This window comes from Mustela lutreola, chromosome 15 (assembly GCF_030435805.1).
Source record: "Mustela lutreola isolate mMusLut2 chromosome 15, mMusLut2.pri, whole genome shotgun sequence".
Lineage (NCBI taxonomy): Eukaryota > Metazoa > Chordata > Mammalia > Carnivora > Mustelidae > Mustela > Mustela lutreola.
Genome location: NC_081304.1, coordinates 1,502,922 through 1,522,015, shown reverse-complemented (window position 1 = coordinate 1,522,015; position 19,094 = coordinate 1,502,922). Strand labels below are relative to the sequence as shown.

At 60.0% G+C, this 19,094-nt stretch overlaps 1 protein-coding gene across 7 annotated transcripts in view; it reads right to left on the bottom strand.

Moving 5' to 3' along the window:
- The window catches only part of SLC38A10 (solute carrier family 38 member 10), a 40,389-nt gene that overhangs the window by 2,557 nt on the left and 18,738 nt on the right, over positions 1 to 19,094 (bottom strand). For 2 of the 7 annotated variants that reach the window (XM_059150140.1, XM_059150147.1), the window contains exons 11-15: positions 9,739 to 9,910; positions 3,843 to 4,010; positions 3,077 to 3,532; positions 2,366 to 2,482; positions 1,128 to 1,151 (exon numbers count right to left, since the gene is read on the bottom strand). In XM_059150140.1, coding sequence (XP_059006123.1) covers positions 1,128 to 1,151; positions 2,366 to 2,482; positions 3,077 to 3,532; positions 3,843 to 4,010; positions 9,739 to 9,910 — 937 coding nt within the window. The remainder of the gene's footprint in view (positions 1 to 1,127; positions 1,152 to 2,365; positions 2,483 to 3,076; positions 3,533 to 3,842; positions 4,011 to 9,738; positions 9,911 to 19,094) is intronic. The other 5 variants (XM_059150142.1, XM_059150145.1, XM_059150146.1 and 2 more) reach the window with 5 other exon arrangements.

Here is a 19,094-nt window from a genome sequence, read left to right as displayed (position 1 = left end):
ACCTGCGGGAGCACCGGGGAGCTCGGCTTTCGCTACAAAGGCCTCAGCACCAGCGTCTCCTGCGCGCAGCCACGGCTTATGTAGCTGCTACAACCCATCTGCCTTTCAACAGGAGGCTGTGGAAGACGACGTGGGCCGCTGGGCTGGGGGGCGGGCGAGCTCTGAAGGAAGGACGCTCTGGGCGTGGCGACGGCTCACATTCCGGCGAGGCCGCACACACGGACAAGCGAGCCCGTCCTCGCCGACGGTGACCCGTGACCTGCCATGGTAGCGCGGGGTTGGCCTCCCTCCAGCCAGAGGCCCGTGAGGAATTCGCTGAACCAGCTGGCAGGGAGGAGGAGCCACGCGGAGGCCCCTGTGCGGCGGTCCCCACCCCCACGCGGCCCTCCTCCACACCCCCTAAGGTCATGAAGACACCTGCCTGAGAAAGGCCACATCCTGTGGACAGGACTGGGGCTCCGTGGAGGGAAGTACGCTGTGCTGTCCCCCACCCCCCAAGGCTCTAGACCAGCCACTTCAGCCATGCGCCTCGCTGTCACTCCAGGTACCCACGGCTCAAAGCCACGTAATAGTCAACAGTATGACGACAGCCCCGCGTGCCGCCCACACGGCCTGTCCCCGGAGCAGGTGCTAGAGGAGCAGCCCCAGCCTGCCCGGGCCCTCGGGGGACCAGCCCGGGACCGATGATGCAGGAGGAGCGAAGCGGTGCCAGGTCAGGTCCAGCCAGAAGCGACATGTGTGGACCAGAGTGGTGACAAGCCGTGCCCATGGACAGAGCCTGTCCCGCCAGGACCCCGGATGGATGTTAACACGCATGCAAAACACGTTAATCCCAGGCCATGCACACGGAAGAACCTCCATGCAGGCCCTACCCTCGGGGAGGCCTGAAGCCGGCGGCGTGTGCAGACCGCACCCACCGTCCTCCAGGACCAGGGCATTTGTGGGAAGGAGGGAGCGAGGGCATCGGGGGAACCCCAGCTGTGGGGCTAGAGCCGAGCCCGGGGCGGGGGGCGGGCTGCAGCGGCGGCTCCATGTGAGGCCTGGGGCTGGCCGGCCTGTGCCCTCCCCTTCTCGCATCTCAGACCCCGCACAGGCCTTCCGCAGGAGCGTGCCCTCCGGGTCCGTACCTGCTACTATCTGTTTGATTTCGGCTGCTCATCCCATTGAGAAGCGCACGGAAGAAAGGCAGAGTAGGAAACCATGAGAATTGTCTTTTCAGAAAGAAAAAAAATCGAAAGAATCAAACAGGTTTAGGTAACAGGATAAGCACTGGCATCCGTGAGCACAGGGAGACAAACCAGACAGGAACCACCACAGGAAACCCCTAGGGCAGCCCCCAGACCCCAGAAAACCTCCAGGGACTCCTGGCTCAGGTCCCTGGCTGCCCCGGGGGCTCAGCAGGCAGCCCCAAGCCCAGTGCTCTGGGCGGGCTGTCCCCGCAGGACCCTCTGGGGGGCCGCTGGGGGGCGCCGCGGGGTGCATGTCACACACGATAGCCCCAGGGCTGTGCCACCGAGATCTACATGCACAGACCCAGGGGAGGCTCAGGGAGAAACCCCCTGGCACGGCTCACGGGGCCCCTCTGCAAACAGACTCGGTGTCCCAGGAGGTGGGTGGGGGTGGGGAGGGGCTCTAACCAGGGAGCAGGTGTGCAGAGGCCCCTTGGTCACCAGTGAAATGAGAACAGGAGACCACCAGCCAGGAAGACTGCCACCAGCCACACTACAAGGGCAGCACCTAATGGGGCGAGGTCACGAGGAGAGGGTTCGCCCCAAAACAGACACAGAGGTCCGAAGGAGGATTAGCCGCTGGAGATAAAAGTGCGCGACAAGCTTTTGTTTCCAGGTGGTGCTGGGTGTTCGCTACAGATGGGCACAAACGTCCCCCTAAGTGACGGGTGACACACAGGGGCCGAGGGGAGGCAGGTGGCATCTGTCCTCCCACCTGGGCTGCCAGAAGGGCAGCTCCTAGCTCTAAGCAGTGCCCGGGGACACAGACACCCCCAGCCGGGGAGCTGACCAGCACGTGCTAGCAACAGTGGCACGGCCGCCCTGAGAGTGCCACCCACGCGAACAGAAAACCCTGTGACAGCACAACAGAGGCTTTCTTAAGGGAAGAAAGAGAGACACAGACTACCTGGGGCGGGGGTACCCAGAGGAAGCTGCTGGGGGGAAGGGGGGTTACTTCGGGTCTTTCCTCACTAGGAAGCCAGCAAGTCCAGAGCCGGGGGTGGGGGGCTCGAACAGCCCCGCCGGGAGGACAGGCACCTGCGCCTCCCCCTCCCCCAGCCCTCGCTGCGGGTCTGGAAGGAAGGGGCAGAGGCTCCGGCCCCGGGGAGGATGCAGCAGGAGAGCGAAGGCCTTACCCTCCAGCTTGCTGCCGGCGTGGCCTCCGGCCTGGCCCTCCGCATCCCTCTGCTCCTGCGGCTCTGCCTGCGGCCCGGCCTCGGGGGCCAGCTTCACCGGGAGGGCGGCCTTCCCACCTGCACACACGGAGAGGCGGGAGGTTTGCAGAGAGCTCAGGAGGACGCGGTGGGTGGGGCAGGTGGGGGCAGAAGGCGGGAGAGGGACGGGGGGGGGGGGGGGGCTTCCAAAAACTAGCCTCCGCGTCACCCCCTCTGTCAGCAGTTTCTGTCCGCCCTGATGACGGCCGGCCAAGTAATGAAAACACATTCAACGATCTCGCGGGCTGGTGGCAGCGAGCCAGCGTTAACCACTTTGCCAATTAACATGCGAGAGCCGGCCTGGCTGCGCCGCAGGGCCCTGAACGGCGTGGCACCTGTCAAGCGTCCCCCGCGAGGGCCCAGACGCACGGACAGCGCGCCGCCTAACACTCGAAGGTCCGGCAAGCAACTGCGTGACAGATACCCCGGGAGCTGTCACATCACCAGACTCTGGGCTTCCCCAGCAGCTGCGGAAGGGGCCGCTGCTCTCGCGCGTCCGCGTGCTGACCTGGGCAGCAGAGCGGGAGTGCGGGCAGGAGGAGGCCCGCCCACCCGGCCTCTCCTGCCCCCCCCCGACCCCGAGGATCCTCTTAGGGAGAGCAGTTTGCCAAGGCAAGCGCAGCCGACACCCACCGGGCTCACTCTTGTCCACCAGCTTGCCCGCGGCGCCTGCAGCCCAGCCCGGCAGCGGGACCCCGCCGGCTCTCTCCGCCGCACCAGCTGCTGGGGCGTCCTGCCCCTTGGGTGGCACTGCCTGGGGCCCTGGCTGCAGACCCCCGTCGCCTGGCCCCTGGTCCTCCTTCACGGGCTCGATAACTGGCTGACCATTGCCTTCTGGAACCTTCCAGGGGTCTTCAGGGAGACCCCCTGCTACCTCTAAGACCTGGTCCTGTCTCGGTCTCTCTCTTTCCGAATCTGGCAGAGGCAGTGCCATCTGAGCCTTGCCCCCTGGAGCCTTCTCCTCCTCGTGCTTGGACGAACGCTCATTCTCCGCTGGCTCTTCTCGGTCTTCACCTTCGTCCACTACCACCTTGTCATGAGGGACAGGGGGCTCGTGGCGGTGGGCCTCGCCCATTGGTGCTGCCACACCTGGAGGGAGACAGACACATCATGGAGCAAGCAGGTTGGGGTGGCCCGGCTCTCCTTCCCCAGAGCGTGAGCTGCGTCCCAGTGCCCAACGGTGTGAGGCAGGCTGGCAAGTGCCACCTCCCACAGACCGGACTTTTGCCTGAGCACGGAGGCTACCTGTAGAGAATTACAACGGGGCAGGTGCAAGCCAGCTGGCGGGGGCGGGGCCCCCATCTGAGTCGCCCCTGAGTCACAGAAGGAAGGAGGCAGAAAGGACCCGAACTCAGGCAGGCCCCTCCTCCGCCGCCCACCACTGCCGCCCGCCGCCCACCTCGGCCCGGCCGGTCCAGCTGCGCCTCCTCCTGCTTCTCCTTGGCACCTTCCCTCTGGGGTGCGTCCACGGGGCCCTTAATCTGGGCCTGCTCCGTCTCATCTTTCTCATTGGGCAGCTTCGGCTTATCTCGGCCGTCCACGGCCGTGTCCACGCCTGGATTCAGGCCTGCAAGCAGAGCGCGGCTCACTGCGCAGTTTCCACAAGGCCACGCCGCACCCCCCAACCCCGCACAGGGACTGGGCGGTTGTCCCTAGATTGTAATCACGTTTCCTAGTCGGATGGCAGAGCCTAAGCAGTTATTTTTTTCCTGCTCAATCATTAGCAGCTAAGTAGCACAGAAAACTGTCATTTTTCATGTGCATTCATAACAAAAATATGTCAAAATGCAATTTACACCTAACTGGGTGCAAAAGAGCACTGCGCTGCGGAATACCGGCCGTCACCACCAGAGGGCAGCACGAACCCGCGGATTGCGGCTTGACGGGGCGGCAGCCTGGGGCAGGCATCTGCCCAGGGTCCCCCCCTTCTCTGGGACAACCAGCCTGCCACACCTCAAAGTGCAGCCCCGCTGCTTGGTGGCGCTGGGAGGTGCTCGGGGAGGGAACGCCGCTGGGAACGCCGACGGGTGAAACTGTGAGCCTCTCATCGCCAACAGCGAAGACCGAAGACCGCCACGGGCAGAGCCTGCGCACGACGCCACACCTGCCCCCAAGTGCCACGCCTGTCCACACCTGTCCCCACGCAGTCCTGTGCAATAGCTCACCCGCATGGCAACCGGGGGCCCCCGCAGGACCGAAACAGAGCCTGTTAGGAAGCGGCTGCCATTAAAAAATTGGCAAATGGGGCAAAAACTAAACATCCTGGGAAAAGAAACTAAAAATCCATCATTTTACCCTAGAGGTTGGAAGCACATTCTTGTTCCCCATCACAGGACATGAGCTGCCCAGAGAAGGGCTGACTACTGCCCTCCACGGGCAGCAGGGCTGCTGGCGGGAGGTGAGGCTGGGGCGGGGGGGGGGGGGGGGGGGGGTGTCATGGTGTCCTGTCCGGACAGGGCCCTGCTGGTCCCAAAGGAGAGGAAATTACTATGCAGCCCGGGACCTGTGAGCCCGGGGCAGTGCCCTCACCATGTGGGCACCAGGAGGCAGCTGGGACAGTGCCCTCACCAGACCAGTGCAGGGACGGGCCCTGCCAGGTGGCGGGCTCGCAGGCAGACTCTGGACTCTACAGTTGAACCAAGGGGCTGGTAACAGTAAGCGGGTGACCATTGCTTGAGCGGATGAAAACACCCTGGTCTCTGTCACACAATTCACCCCTTCCCAGAGGCCCTGTGCTCCAACAGGAGTCACCATAAATCAAGGCATCTATCTCATGGATCACAAAGTTAAAAAAAAGGTCTGTTGGGGCGCTTGGGTAGCTCCGTCAGTTAAGCGGCTGCCTGTGGCTCGGGTCACGGTCCCAGGGTCCTAGGATCGAGCCCCGCATCAGGCACCCTGCTCAGCGGAGAGTCTGCTCCTCCCTCTGCTGCTCCTCTGCCTGCTCCTGCTCTCTCTCTGATGAACAAAATCTTTAAAAAACAAAAAGGGCGGGGCGCCTGGGTGGCTCAGTGGATTAAGCCGCTGCCTTCGGCTCAGGTCATGATCTCAGGGTCCTGGGATCGAGTCCCGCATCGGGCTCTCTGCTCAGTGGGGAGCCTGCTTCCTCCTCTCTCTGTCTGCCTCTCTGCCTACTTGTGATCTCTCTCTGTCAAATAAATAAATAAAATCTTTAAAAAAAAAAAAAAAAAAAAAAGGGCCAGAAAAGAAAGGAAAAACACAAGAAAAGAAAACAAGCTGCTAAGCCATCACAAGACCAAGTCACCTACGTGTGGCCCTGTCTCAGCAGGAACCAAGGCAAGTCCCCCATGAGAGCAGGGGCAGCCTGATGGGCTGGGCTGAGGGGGACCCCCGTATGCACGGCAAGATGGCGGGGACCTGAAGCGGCGAGGAGTCTCCCGCCAGGGCCCTCGGACAGAGCTGTGGGGGCACCCGGCTTCACAGCAAGGCCAAGGTGCCTTGGGGCTCCCGCACCCCCAGCCGCTGGCACCCGGCCTCCGGCCTCCAGCATCCCGGTCCACAGCAACGACCAGCACACCCCAGGCGGGAACTGGGCTCTCGGCCGCAGACAGCCGGCAATGCCTCCCGGCATAGCGAACCAAACACGACCCCCAGAAAGAGGGACAGAGGAGCTGACCACACCCAGCAGGCAGCTAGGGCCGCGCGGACAGGCCCAGAGCAGATGGGCACCTCGGCGTCCCCAGCAGTCAGCGGTCACCTCGCTCACCTTCAGGGTCATCACTGGGTCCCAGCAACCAGAGAATGACCCAGGAAAGACCCAGGACAGTTCCGGGTCCGTGCCTCATTCTGCCAGGCGGTGGGAGACCCTGCCGGGGGCGGATCTGGCTTTCAGAAGCACCAGGCCGCATGGTGACAAGGGACCTACTCACCCGCCTGATGGAGCGAGAGGCTGGAAGCGCCCTAAGACAGGCCGACGGATGGTTCTCCGCCAGGCTCTCCTTTCCAGGGCCCGGCATGGGGATCAAGTCCACAATTCCACCTCAGCGGGATAGACCCTGTGCTCTGCGCGGTCTTTGGAATCGGGGATGCGACAGCGGCGGCGGGGGTCGGGGGGGTCACAACCTCTACACCAAGGACGTCTGCACTTGAACACCTGGGCTAGAGGCGACTGCTGTGGGCAGCCGGCATCGAGCAGCCTCTCTCCGGGGACCCAGGGCACAGTTAAGTCAGCAAGCACCCAAACAAAGGGACTGCTCCTATCACACCTGAGCCCACAGATGGGTACGTGTCACCCGGAGAAACCCCGATTCAGGAGACATGTGGGAGCCCAGGGCCATGCACTTGTAAGGCAAGAGCCGAGAGCCAGGCCTGGCCCTTAAGTGACTTTCCTGACCCTCAAGGTGGCCATGAGAATGGGCCGGGGCGTGCAGACTCCTGAAGCCCGCTCTGCCGGCCGTGGCTGGCACGGGCAGGCGTGACCGCTGTACCCTCGCGTCTTCCCAAGCACACAGGAGTCACCTTGGCTCCCCAGACCCGAGCGTCCCAACCAAGGGGCCACGGTGGCCCGAGCCTCACTCGTCACGGTCCTCTAGAGCCGGCAGGGCTCCCCACAGGCCGAGGAGGTGAGCTGCTCCCCGAGGGCCTCCGAGGGCGGGTCGGGGTCACTCAGGGCTGCACGTGGGAGACAGCGGTCTCCCTGCCCCAGGCGGCGGCGTGGCTGAGCTGACCGAGTCACCTGGGAGGGCCTGAGGAACACGCAGTGAGTGGGTCAGGTGCCGCAGCACAGCGGCCGGTGAAAGCCCCTGTCGGCGGAGACTGGGAGGGCTGTGGTGGGACCGTCTGCCCCAGCTGCGGAGAGCCGAGCGCCGGGCCCGTCCCTCACACACGGCCTGGCACCTGTTGCAGAGTGTGCACACGTTCCCGCCCGCGTGCAGGGCTGAGTCCTCGGGAGAGCGAGTACAGGGCAGGGGACCCTGAGTAAGCTCTCACGCAGGCCTGTGGTCACCCTCAGCCACCTGCACCTACAGTCACAGCCAAGCTGCTGCCCCAGCCTTTAGCCTGCGCTGGCCTGACCAGAGCCTCCGTCCTGGTCCTCTGGGGCTTCTCCCCACAGAGCAGAGCCCGCACCCCTGCAGGGTGGCCAAGGGGCAGCACGCGCACCATGGGTGCTCTGACACCATGACACGGGCTGCGGGCATGGGGTGGGCACGCTGCGGGGGAAGGAGGAGAGGGGATGGGGCCGCATGCAGAGGAAGGAGCCAAGCACGTTCTAGAACCCGACCTGACCCACCAGGCCCTGTGGGGCGCGCTCAGATAGGAGAGAAATGGTCTAATTAGCCTTTTTAACAGAGAATTGCCTCACAGGGCCCAGCAACCTCTTTCCTCCACGCTTGCCGCTGCTCACCACCCCAGCAAACACGCGTCCTGGGCTCCGCTCTCCAAGAGTGCCAGCCACGGGTCCCAGTCCGTGTCCCCGGCAGGGCAGGATTGCCACCGTCTGTCCCGGGGCCGGCTCCGGCTCTAAGGAAACCTGCACGGCTCTGGCCTCGGCACCACCAGAGAGACCAGTAAAGCCCCACTCCAGGCCAACAGGCCGAAGTGTGACAGGCGCGCACACGGTGCAGGCCCCAGCAGCCTCGGCTCTGCTTCAACGAGGCAACCCATCAATTACGGGGGACACCAGGGGCGAGAAGAACGGAGAACGCGCTAACAACGAACGGCATGTGGTTCTGAGGGGGCCATGTGTTTTGTTACAGGCTCGTGGAAGCAATGGAAACCAGATGTGGCCGCGGCGGGCTCCAGGTGAGCTCGCGGCCCGGCTCCGCGACAGGCCGCAGCTGCTGGCACAGGCCGCGGACCGCGGGTGCGTACTGGAGGGGGGACGGGCAGCCCGGAGCCAACCAATGCCAGGAAATCCACGGCCGGCCGAGGTCGGCGGCACCCGAGTCCACCTCGGCTGCAGCCATCCATGAAGCACACAAGGCCGAGATGCCCGGCGGTGAGGGACCCAGCAGGGGCTGGTGCAGGCCACCTGTGTCCCTCTCCAAGGGGACTTCCTCCATCCTAACTGCCAAATCCATGCAACTTGGCGCAGGACGCTCAGATGGCTTCTGACCACTCTGATCTGTTTCTCTGGGGAACCCCGCCATTCCCCAGGGGCCTCTCCGCCATTCCCCAGGGACCCCCAAAAGGGGAATCTTTCTGCCAGCCCGTCCTCCCAAGAAGACAAAAAAGAGCACGGCCTGCTCCTCCGAGCCCCAGGAGAGACTGTGCCCCCCAGGGGAGGCTGTGGGGGGCATGGACACCAGCTAGGGGCTTTCTAAGCCCGGGGACAGAGACAGCAACAAATCTAAGGGCCACATGCCTTCCACGGCTGGCAGCCTAGCTGCCCAGGACCTAGAGCAAGTTCAACTCTCTTGCCAGGCTTTTGGGACCTTTTGTCGATCATGGTAGGCAGGGAGACCGGGCTCCTACTAGGGCAGGCACTCCTTAGCCATCACCAGCAAAAGACACCCAAAACCCAGGGGCAAACAGCACTGCTGCCCCCGAGGGGCCTCTCCCAGAAGGGCAGGCCGGGCGGCAGCTGGGCAGAGCACGATCCGCGGTGGGGGTCTATTGCGGGGGAGGGATCAGACATGCGCGGACACACCAGGAGTGTGAACGCCTAAAACCCAACCTTCATCGAGCAGAAGCCCCAGAATGAAGCACACCCCTCCCCCCAGCACCCAAGCCTGATGCTACTCAGCGGCTGGGGGGTGAAGGCTGAGGAAGCCCTCCCTGCACCCCTGCCAGCTCTGCCTGGGACCGCCAGAGGCTCCAAGAAAACTCTCTTCTCCCACCGACTCGGGACACGATGGAGCCCCTTCTGCAGCCCAGAAAGCCACGCTCAGAAGCCACCCCGCACCCCGGAGAGAGCAAAGCCACGGGTGGGCCATGGAGCCATACGGCAGCAGGCCTTCTGAGCCGGCCTGCAGCTATAGAAGGCCACGCGGGCCACCCCTCCCCACGGGCCGGTGGGCCAGCAGCAAGGGGGGGCCATCAAACAAAGCCATGGGGCATCGCTGACCTTGTCCAAGCAACACCTCATCCCCAAACCAGAGCAAGCAAACCTGACAACACGCACACACCTGCTTACCTGTCAGCGCGCCTTGCGGCGGGCTCTGAGCTCTCCATCCTGCTGTCCCGCACAGGCAGGCAGCCGTTCCCGGCCCTACTCGACCAGCCAAACGGGACCAGAGTGGGGGAGACAGCCGGGAAGTACCGCTCGCGCACCGTGACCCTGAGACGGCCCTGCGGGGGCGCCTCGGGAAAGCTGCGGGGCTGGGGCGTGTGCATACCTGGACGTTGCGTACCTGGGAGCCGAGCCGCCTCTGCCTTTACGATGCCCTCGGCCTCTTCAATCCGGCCGGCTGGGGCTTCCTCGGCCAAGTCCACGGGGGCGTCCTCGCTCACGGACAGGGTCGTGTGCGTGCCAACCACCAGGACACCCAGGCCAACCCAGAACACCAGCTGGACAAGACAAAGACCCAAGGGTCAAAGGGGTCGGGCGATCCCTGCAGCCCTGCCCCACGTAGGGGAGGAAGGGGCAGGAGGGCACAGCGCAGAGCGGGAGGCCGTGGTCCTGCTGGCCGGCCTGCCCCCATGCTGGCCGCTAGGAGGTGGGGGTCCCTAACTAGCCAACGTGACCGACTCATCGGCCCAACCTGCCAGAGCCAGGCCGGCCCCGAAGGAAGGGGCAGGCTCTCTGCAAAGAGTAGACCCCCGCAACCACCGGCCAGGCCTCCTGGAGAGTAGGAGCTGGACCTGCCGACACCTGTGGCTGCCGAGGTAGGGCTTCCTGATGGCTCCGCCCAGAAGAGGAAGAATCTCAGGGCAGTGCTCTCCCCTAAGGGGGCACTTCAGCCTCCCGCGTGTCACCCGACAGCTGTGCAGCAGGCCCAGGGCGCAGTCGGTCTGCCTCCCATGTGGTCATGCGCAGGCCACGCCTGGAGCCACCGGCACAGAGGGGGAGGCGGCTCCCCACCCACCTTGAGCAGTGGGTGCCCAGTGCGGCTGCCCAGTGAGTCGTGCTGCCCATGCTGCTGCCTGCCGAGGGTCCTCGCCCCTGGGCCCATCCCTCCCATGAGGGAGCCAGGCAGGTCACAAACGCAGCTCAGAGATTTGGGAGGACCAAGCCTGCCCTGCGTGACACCGTCCCCTCCCGCAATGTCTCCGTGAAGACATGCACACGCTGGCCCGACGCGTGCCATTATCTCTGCGGCTACTTCTGCCCCGCCTGCGCCCGGCCTGCCAGGCTGTCCCCACGGAGCAGGGACTCCTGGTCCTGTGGAGTCTGCAGAACGTCCCCCTGCCAGGCCACCTGCCCCAAGAGCCAGGGAGACCCTGCCGCTCACCCCATGCAGTCTCAGAGCCAGGATTCAAACTTTTTTCCCAAAGTCATGTTGACTTTAAAATGGACCAGTTAAAAAAAAACCAGTGAGCCCTCCCTGGGGCAAACCAGCCGGAGAAGGGGCGCTCCTCAGAGGAACAGCCTCCACTCACAAAGGCGGGCGAGGCCGGGGGACAAAGCCTGCAGGACGTGTCCATTTCTGCGCAGCCGCTCCGCAAACACTGTGCTGCCCCAGCGCTCACAGAGGCCGAGGACAGGCCGTTCTCCCGAGGCCGGCCACACGTCAGGGAGGCCCTGGGGTGCCCCTCCAGCCTGCCACGGCTGGTGCAACAGGGTTACCCAAGGTTCGCAGCGAGATCTGGGAAGCCAACGTGGCATCTGCAGACTCCACACCACGCAGCACGGGGTCGAGAGCTCCCGACTGTGACCACGCCGCCCCCGCCCCCCCCCAAGTGTTTTCCTACAAGCTTGAGCACGCTCAGCGCTAGCACAGGACAGCTTCCCCAGAAGGGAAGATTCGTGGGGCAGTGATGGTGTCCACAAGTGACCGAGGTCGTTTTAAAAGTTAAAAGGAAAGGACACTTCAAATCCCCTGCATTTCATACTTCCCAACCAACAGCAGAAATGATCTTGCTGAGAAGCAACAAGAGAAGTTCTTCTCCTAACTCGGAGCACGCGGCACCATCAGGACAGTGACCAGCAGTGGGTAAGAGCCCCCGGCACGAGCCACTCTGCGGCTCCAGCTGCCGCTCGGGCAGAAGACCACTCTAGAGCAGCCCGAGGCCGGCGCCCGCCTGGGGCCACCCCGACAGGACAGGGACACAAAGCAGGAGGCGTCCTGCCCAGTCGGTCACTACACTGCTTTCCTACCACATCGCTGAGCAGCCCCACGGGAGACTGGAATGGCAGCATTTCACTCATGACTCGGAATTTTTTCTTTCAACCCTGGGCTTCCTGGTCTAAAAGCAAAAACCTCACACGCAGAATAAATAAACATTAACTCCTTCAATACTGGAAGACAGCAAGCTTCCTGAAAAAGACCAAGAGCGCGTTAACATAAGGCTGATTTAGCAAGAACGACCTGCATAGAGCCCGGAAATCCCAGAAAAGAAACCAGGTCTAGGAGGTCCCCCACACACCTGCCCTTGCCACCTGCCCGGACCTCCCATGCCCCCTCTTGGGCGTGTGTCCTCCAGCTCCAACCCCGCTCCCACACCCGGCGGCAGCCCCCACGCCCCCTGTGCTGAGACCCCACTCGTCTCCCCACACACCAGGCTCACCCGGCTGCTCCGGGCTCTGCAGGGCCCCCAGCAGCCGACCACGGGCCAGAGCGTGGGCAGCCTGCAGGCCAGGCAGAGCCTCGGGAACCGGCCCCTCACCCCAGCTCGCCACCCTCATCGCTTCTCTGAAGAAACACCGCGGGCCCAGGAAACCCCCAGGTAGGGAAGCCAAAGCCACCCTGGCTGGAGGACGGCCGTGAGATGAATGCGCGCAGACGGTCAGCGGGGACACGGTGGGCTCCAGTCCACGGGGCAATGGCGCATGCAGCAGCCAAGCTTCCTTCAGCAAGCACGAAGTAGAAGCAAGTCAGCCAGAGCCAGGCCAGGGGAGAGGGCACAGGGGCCATCCAGTCCCCAGGGGCAGGTGTAACGGCTACATGCTGACCATGGGCACAGACCTGAGTTCTATGAGGCCCCAGGATCTTGTGACCGGCGAGAGCTCCCAGGGCCCCCACTCCGCCACTGAAGTGTGGGAGGCTGGCTGCGGAATGGGTGCCAAAAGGAATGATCGCGGGTTCTCTGAAGTCCTGAGTAAGGGATGCTGACCCTGGAGAAGGGGGGCCAAGGTCTGTGCCATCCGGGCTGGCCACGGATAGACGATTGGGAGCTGCCCTAGAGCCTGCCTGGGGTGCAGGGGTGCCATGGCCTCAGGACGGGGGGAGGGGGTCAGCTGGGCCTGGAGCTCAACCTCACCTCCGGCGCCCCAAGCACAGCCCCTTGTGGGTCCAGCCCTGCATGAGTCCAAAAGGACGAGGGCGGTGAGCGTGTCCGGTGTGCCAGCCTTACTCCACAGTCCCCCAGCAGGGCCACCAGAAGGAGAAACACAGCACACTCCAAGGGCTTAGCCCAGGCTTAGCAAAACCCGGGGCTTGGCCCGGGGCCACAAGTACCATGGTGTCCCAGAGAACCCCTCAAGCCATGACCTGCATGTAGCCTCCAGATCTGCAGAGGTTCCCGACTCAAAAACAAAAAAGCACTCACTTCTTACACGGGAGCCTGTCTGAACACCACACGGGTTCAAATTCTGCATCTCTTGTTGAAACACACCTGGAGACAGGGGCTCTGGCCGCCGTGCAACCATACGCCCTGATTCGGGTCTCCGCGTCAGGGTGTACCCCACCCCCAGCCCCCAGATCCCAGCTGGAAGGCCTTGGGTGCTGGGCTCTGGTGGAGGTCGGATGGCAACCGGTGTGTGGCTCACTGTCTCCAAGTCTCGGTCTCATGTGTTCACCTACAGCCTTCCGGGGGCACAGCACCGGCCTGTGACCTGGGCAACCCCCGCTCTCTCCTTGGGGCCCCGCCAGCAGCTCCTGCTCACTCTGCGGGCTTCCAGGCTGTGGCATGTCAATTCCCAACACCTCCATCCAGGTGGAGACTGGAGAGACCGTCCAATTTCTCAGATTCTCAAGGTAAAGAATGAACTCATGATGGCAGAGAAAGTTCCTTTTTGATGCACTAAGGGCACACTGTGTCACAGGCTCACTCCACCTACAAGGACGCTTCTCAGCACATTCCTCCCTTTGAGACTTTCTGCTGCCCAGTCCCAACATGTCCATCAGCCACGCACCCTGTCCAGCTCTTCTCTAGGTCTGTGTCCAGAGAGCCGTCAGGCGGGCCAGGGGAGCGGGCCCTGGGCCTAGCGCTGGGCCCGCATTTTCCGCAGGAGCAGCAGCCAGAGCTCTCGGGACAGAAGGCAGAAAGGAGCCAAGCAGGTGCCCTCCAGACCCGAGCTTTGTGTGCACCAAACTCTAGCCACATTGCCCAGTTTGTGCCTTGGAAGATTCATTTCCCTCAAAACACTAAAGCTACCTGTGTGCAAATAAAACACAGCAGCACATACGAACAGAACACCACAGTCAGACGGTCCATCCCTAAACTGATGTGTGATACCCAAGTCATCAGAGCACTGAGTTGGAGGGACAAACTTTACCATCTTCACAAATGGTTAACACGATTCAATGTGTTTTTTGGATTTCAAAACCAGAGCAAAGGAGGCACAGATGGACACTTGTCTTAGCACAGTTCCACGGGTGCTCACGTACGCCGTGTGCAGGCGTGTGGGCGTGCATGTTTGTTCCCATACGCGCAGCCACAGCCACACCAGGCTCAACAGTTCGACACCAGGGGCTCTCGCCGCTGAGTCAGGAGCTGGCCCCGCGGCCAGATGCGCAGGACACACAGATCAGGAAAGAGAAGCCCTAACAACTGGGAAGGAGGACGAGGGATAGTCCAGAGGTGCCGTCGGACTGCAAGGAGGTGGGCGGGCAAAGAGCAAACCCGTGAAACAGGCAGGGAAGAAGCCGGCAGAAGAGGAGCCTCGGACATCTCCGAGGTGGCGGTGCGGCTGTCTCGCGGTCTGGCTGGTGCAGGCCGGGCCGGACCCCACCCCCTGCAACTGCACGGAAGACTGCAAGGTACGCACTGCAGATTCGCCGGAGTGCGGAGGGAACGACACTGCCCAAAGTGATCTACAGCTTCGAAGACTTCTGATGAGACCAAAGAAACAAAAAGCTGGACTTTGTTCTGGCAAGAGGCAGATCGGCTAACTCCAACACGCCTCTGGAGAATGAACAGGCGACGTATCCAGAAATGTCATAAGTAAAAGTGAGGAAGAAGGATCAGAATTCAAATGTTTCCCAAGCCGGGCACCCAGCTGGCTCAGTCAGTAAGTGTGCAACTCCCAATTGCAGGATCGTGGGTTCTAGCCCCACCCTGGATGTGGGGATTAATACAAATAAATCAATAAAATTAAAAAAAAAAAGTTGGATCCAAATTTTAAAAAGTTTCCAGAGCGATGCATCACAGAGCAGGGGGCACTACCATGGCCACAGTGGCAAGCAGTACGGACGGCAGCACATTCGAACACAAGTCCCAAACCAGGCCCAAGTCCACACGAGGTCCAGTACGAGAGCAGTACCACCACCCAGCAGCGACCCAGCCCCGGGGCTGCCATCTATGGAGCCTGCTTGGGTTCTTACCCTGAAATAAAACACAGACGATCAAGGATTTTCATGAAAAACAATGAAGTCATGAAAGCCCTGGAACTGAAGAAAGAATTTTTTAAAAATCATACTGAAGAGGAAGGGCCTTTCTAACAATGACTTCTTCCCCCTGAAAGAGTCCAAGGGACTAAAACTCTGGGACGTGACAAACAGAAAAATCTTTGCAATCTGGAGGCAGCAGCTGGTTAGTTTCCGCATGCCCTCAGGAGTTTCCCCAAACTCACTAAAATCGCCCAACTGGCAGACAACCTTGGCCACCAAGACCGCCGGTGAGACCTCGGATCACAGAGGAAAGCACGGAGGCCCCGTGAGGTCAAGCTCCTCCTGACCTGCAGTGCTGAGCACCAGGCAGGAGAGCAGCAGCCTGGAGCTTGCGACGCTCAAGCCGGAGTCAGGGGTTAGAGGGGAGGGTGAGGGGGCTCTCGGGCAGCCAGAACTCGGGCAGCCACCATCCTCATAGAAGGGCACCCACATTCTGCACGCAGTTCTCTCTAAGGTACATGCCAACTACGCAGAGAGGTGTGAGACAACAGAAGCTAAGCAGAGAATTTACCAATGTGAGGGCAAGGGCGTTTAGCTGAGACCCTGGAAGGGCTGTGCCCTAGGAGTGAGGCAAACCAGGAACAGCCTCCCCTTAAGTGAATACAGGCCTTTTGCCATCCTCTGTCTGCTGGAAGACAGCATCATCGAGAACCTCTACCATTTCTCAAACACAATGGCCACCAACTACCAAGCATGCCAGAAGACAGGACCAAGTGACAGAAAACCAAGAGGCTGCAAAGGCTCAATAAAATGAAATGTTGGCAATTTTAAAACAATAATAACATCTCACAATGTTTAAAACATACATAAAATTAAAATACACAGAAACAATGGCACCACAGGCCAGAGGAGGGTAAATGGGAGTAAAACGTTATGGGATGCTTGGCTTGTCTGTGAATTGGTAAAACCAACTTACTGTCAACTCTAATAAATCGAGGACCCATACTAAACTGCTCTGTGTGACCATTAGAACAGAAATGTGCACCTCCAGCTAAAAGACAAATAAAACACGAATACTTAAAATGTGTGATTTATCCAAGTCACCAAGAAAGAAACAAACAAAAAAGAACAGATGGGACAAGTAAAAACAGAGTAAGATGGAAGCTTTAATCCCCCCAAAATCAGTAATTACATTCACTATAAAGAGTCTTAAATACTCCTATTAACAAATTGGATAAAAACAAAACGAAACAAAAGCCAACCATATGCCATTATCTGAGATACACCATAAGTATAAAGGCATAGAAAGATCATAAAAGAAAAGACAAAAAACTTGTCTGTGTAAATATAAATCCAAAACAAAGCTGGGTCAGTCACACTGTATCAGACAAGACCATTTTAAGGACAGAAGCATTTCAAAGATAAACAGAGACATTTCACAAGAAAAAGGGTCAGTTTAGCAACATGTGAGGGTCCTGAAACTGTATGCTCCCAGTAACACAGCTTCAAGATAAAAAGCAAAGACTGATACAGCTAAAAGGAGAAATAAACAAATCCACAATTACAGTGAACTTGTTACATCTTCCCCAGAACTGATAAACAAGATTAAAGAAACAGCAAGAACACGTGAAATCTGACCATCGCAGTGAGTACGGCTGGCCTAACCGCACAGCTGCCCGCAGCCCACGGCAGCCATCGGCGCAAACCATAAGCTGGGCTGCAAGCAAGTCTCAAGAAGGTCAAAGGAGGAAATTCATATTCTTCAGTGTGTGTTCTCCCAGCACAATGGGGTCGCACTAGAGATCAGTACAAAAGAGTATGAGGAAATCCCCCAGAGTCTGAACATCTGAAGAAGCCACGGGTAAAAGAAGACATAAGGAAAACTGGGAAATGCTGTGACATGAAGGGTCGGGTCAGTCCTCCGGTCCGTGGTCTGGCACAACCCCATCAAAGTCCAACTCGGCTGTGCAGGAGGAGGCCAGCAAGCGGACTCCGCGGCAGATGCTAAGGGCCAGTGATGGAAAGACCCCGGGCAGAAGAATGAAGGTCAAGGCACCTGCCGCCCACCATGAAGACTGTAAAGCCACAGCGCTCGGAGCAGGGCCATGAGGACGAGGACAGACTGACAGACCGGCAACAGAGTGTCCCCAGCAATCCCCTGGGGAAACAGGACTGATGACAGCTGTGACACCACAGTGCCGGGGAAAGGGGGGTGCGATCAGCTAAGGGCCTTCACCCCACCTCCCCACCCGATGGAGCTTGCACGTGAATGCGGACAAGAAAACAAGCAGCTTCTAGAACATGACCTATAAGGCTATCTGCAGGGCCTTGTAACGGGCGGCACACAAAAGGCCCCCAGCCAGAGAGAAAGGGGACAAACGGAACTACGCTGGCATGAAGAACACCAAGGCACCTGGCGGCACAGTCGTTACAGACGGCACAGATGCCTGGTTGGATGTCCGACTCTTAATTTCGGCTCAGACCATGATCTGATGGTGGTGAGATCATGCCCCAGGTCAGGCTCCAAGCTCAGCAGGGAGTCTGCTTGAGATTCTCCCTCCCTCCCCCTCTGCCCCTCACCCCTGCACACACTTGCACGTGTGCGCTCTCGAAAATCAATCTTTAAAAAATAAAATAGGGGGGCGCCTGGGTGGCTCAGTGGGTTAAGCCGCTGCCTTCGGCTCAGGTCATGATCTCAGGGTCCTGGGATCAAGTCCCGCATCAGGCTCTCTGCTCAGCAGGGAGCCTGCTTCCTCCTCTCTCTCTGCCTGCCTCTCTGCCTATTTGTGATCTCTCTCTGTCAAATAAATAAATAAAATCTTTAAATAAATAAATAAATAAATAAATAAATAAAAAATAAAATAGGAACGCCTGGGTTAAATCTCTGCCTTTGGCTTGGGTCATGATCTCAGGGTCCTGGGATCGAGTCCCGCATGGGGCTTTCTGCTCAGGGGGAAGCCTGCTTCCCCTTTTCTCTCTGCCTGCCTCTCTGCCTGCTTGTGATCTCTCTGTCCAATCAATAAATAAAATCTTTTTTTAAAAAATTAAATAAGTAAAAATAAAATAAAATAAGAAAACAAAACGAAGAACACGTGTTGGTGAAAAGGTACCACAGGGGCATGGAGAGGCAGCCCAGAGAGAACACTTGCAATGTGTACTTCTGAAAAAAGACTCAGAAGCTTGAAAAATGTCCACAAATCATTCAGAAGAAGACCGTCCGGCTGACAGGGCAGGACGTGCCCAACACTCACACGGCTGAGAAGCCCACGATGAAATGCTCAACATCGTCAGTCACCTGAGAATTGCAACTTAAGACCCAGACGGAGGCCCTGCTCACCCCTCAGAAGGGCCAGCACGTGCGAGGGGGGCAGAGGGCTAGCGCAACTGGAACTCCAACCTGAGGCCAGAGGCCCACCTGGAAGAGCTTGGAAGAATCTCCTGAAACCGGACAGACCCCTAAGCCCAGGATCCGGTACACCCGCCTCGGGGAGTAACCCACACGCCGGACGCACGTCCTGGACGAGCGGCCCAGAGAGCCCCACTGTGTGCTCTGGGGGCCCACGTGGAGCCCCGCAGCAGGGAGAACAGGCAGGCTGCGGCCCTTGCGGCTGACCTCAGACGTGACGCCCGAGTCAGGAAGCAGACACACAGCACGTACTGTGAGACTCTGTCCATGCCCACTCCAAGGACAAGCAGAATTATTCCCAAACGTTAGAAGACAGAAGAGCGGTAACCTTTGGAGGGGAAAGACCGTGAGACACCCCGGGGAAGCTTTGGGTGCTGGAATGTTCTAAATAAACCTTCCCTGGACGGTGGCTCCATGGCTGGGCTCACTTGGCAAACGGTCCTCACGCTGTATGGGGAATCGGGTGCTTTGCTGTACACTCGCTCTGCGGCACTCCTGAAACCATCATGGGGACATCCCAAAAACAAAAAGCTCCGTAAGCCCGCGGAAGGTGAGCAAGACGCAAGGGTGGCTCCCAGGAAAAGAAATGCAGTAGCTCGTAAACACACGAGAAGACACTTGACACCCCCGCAGA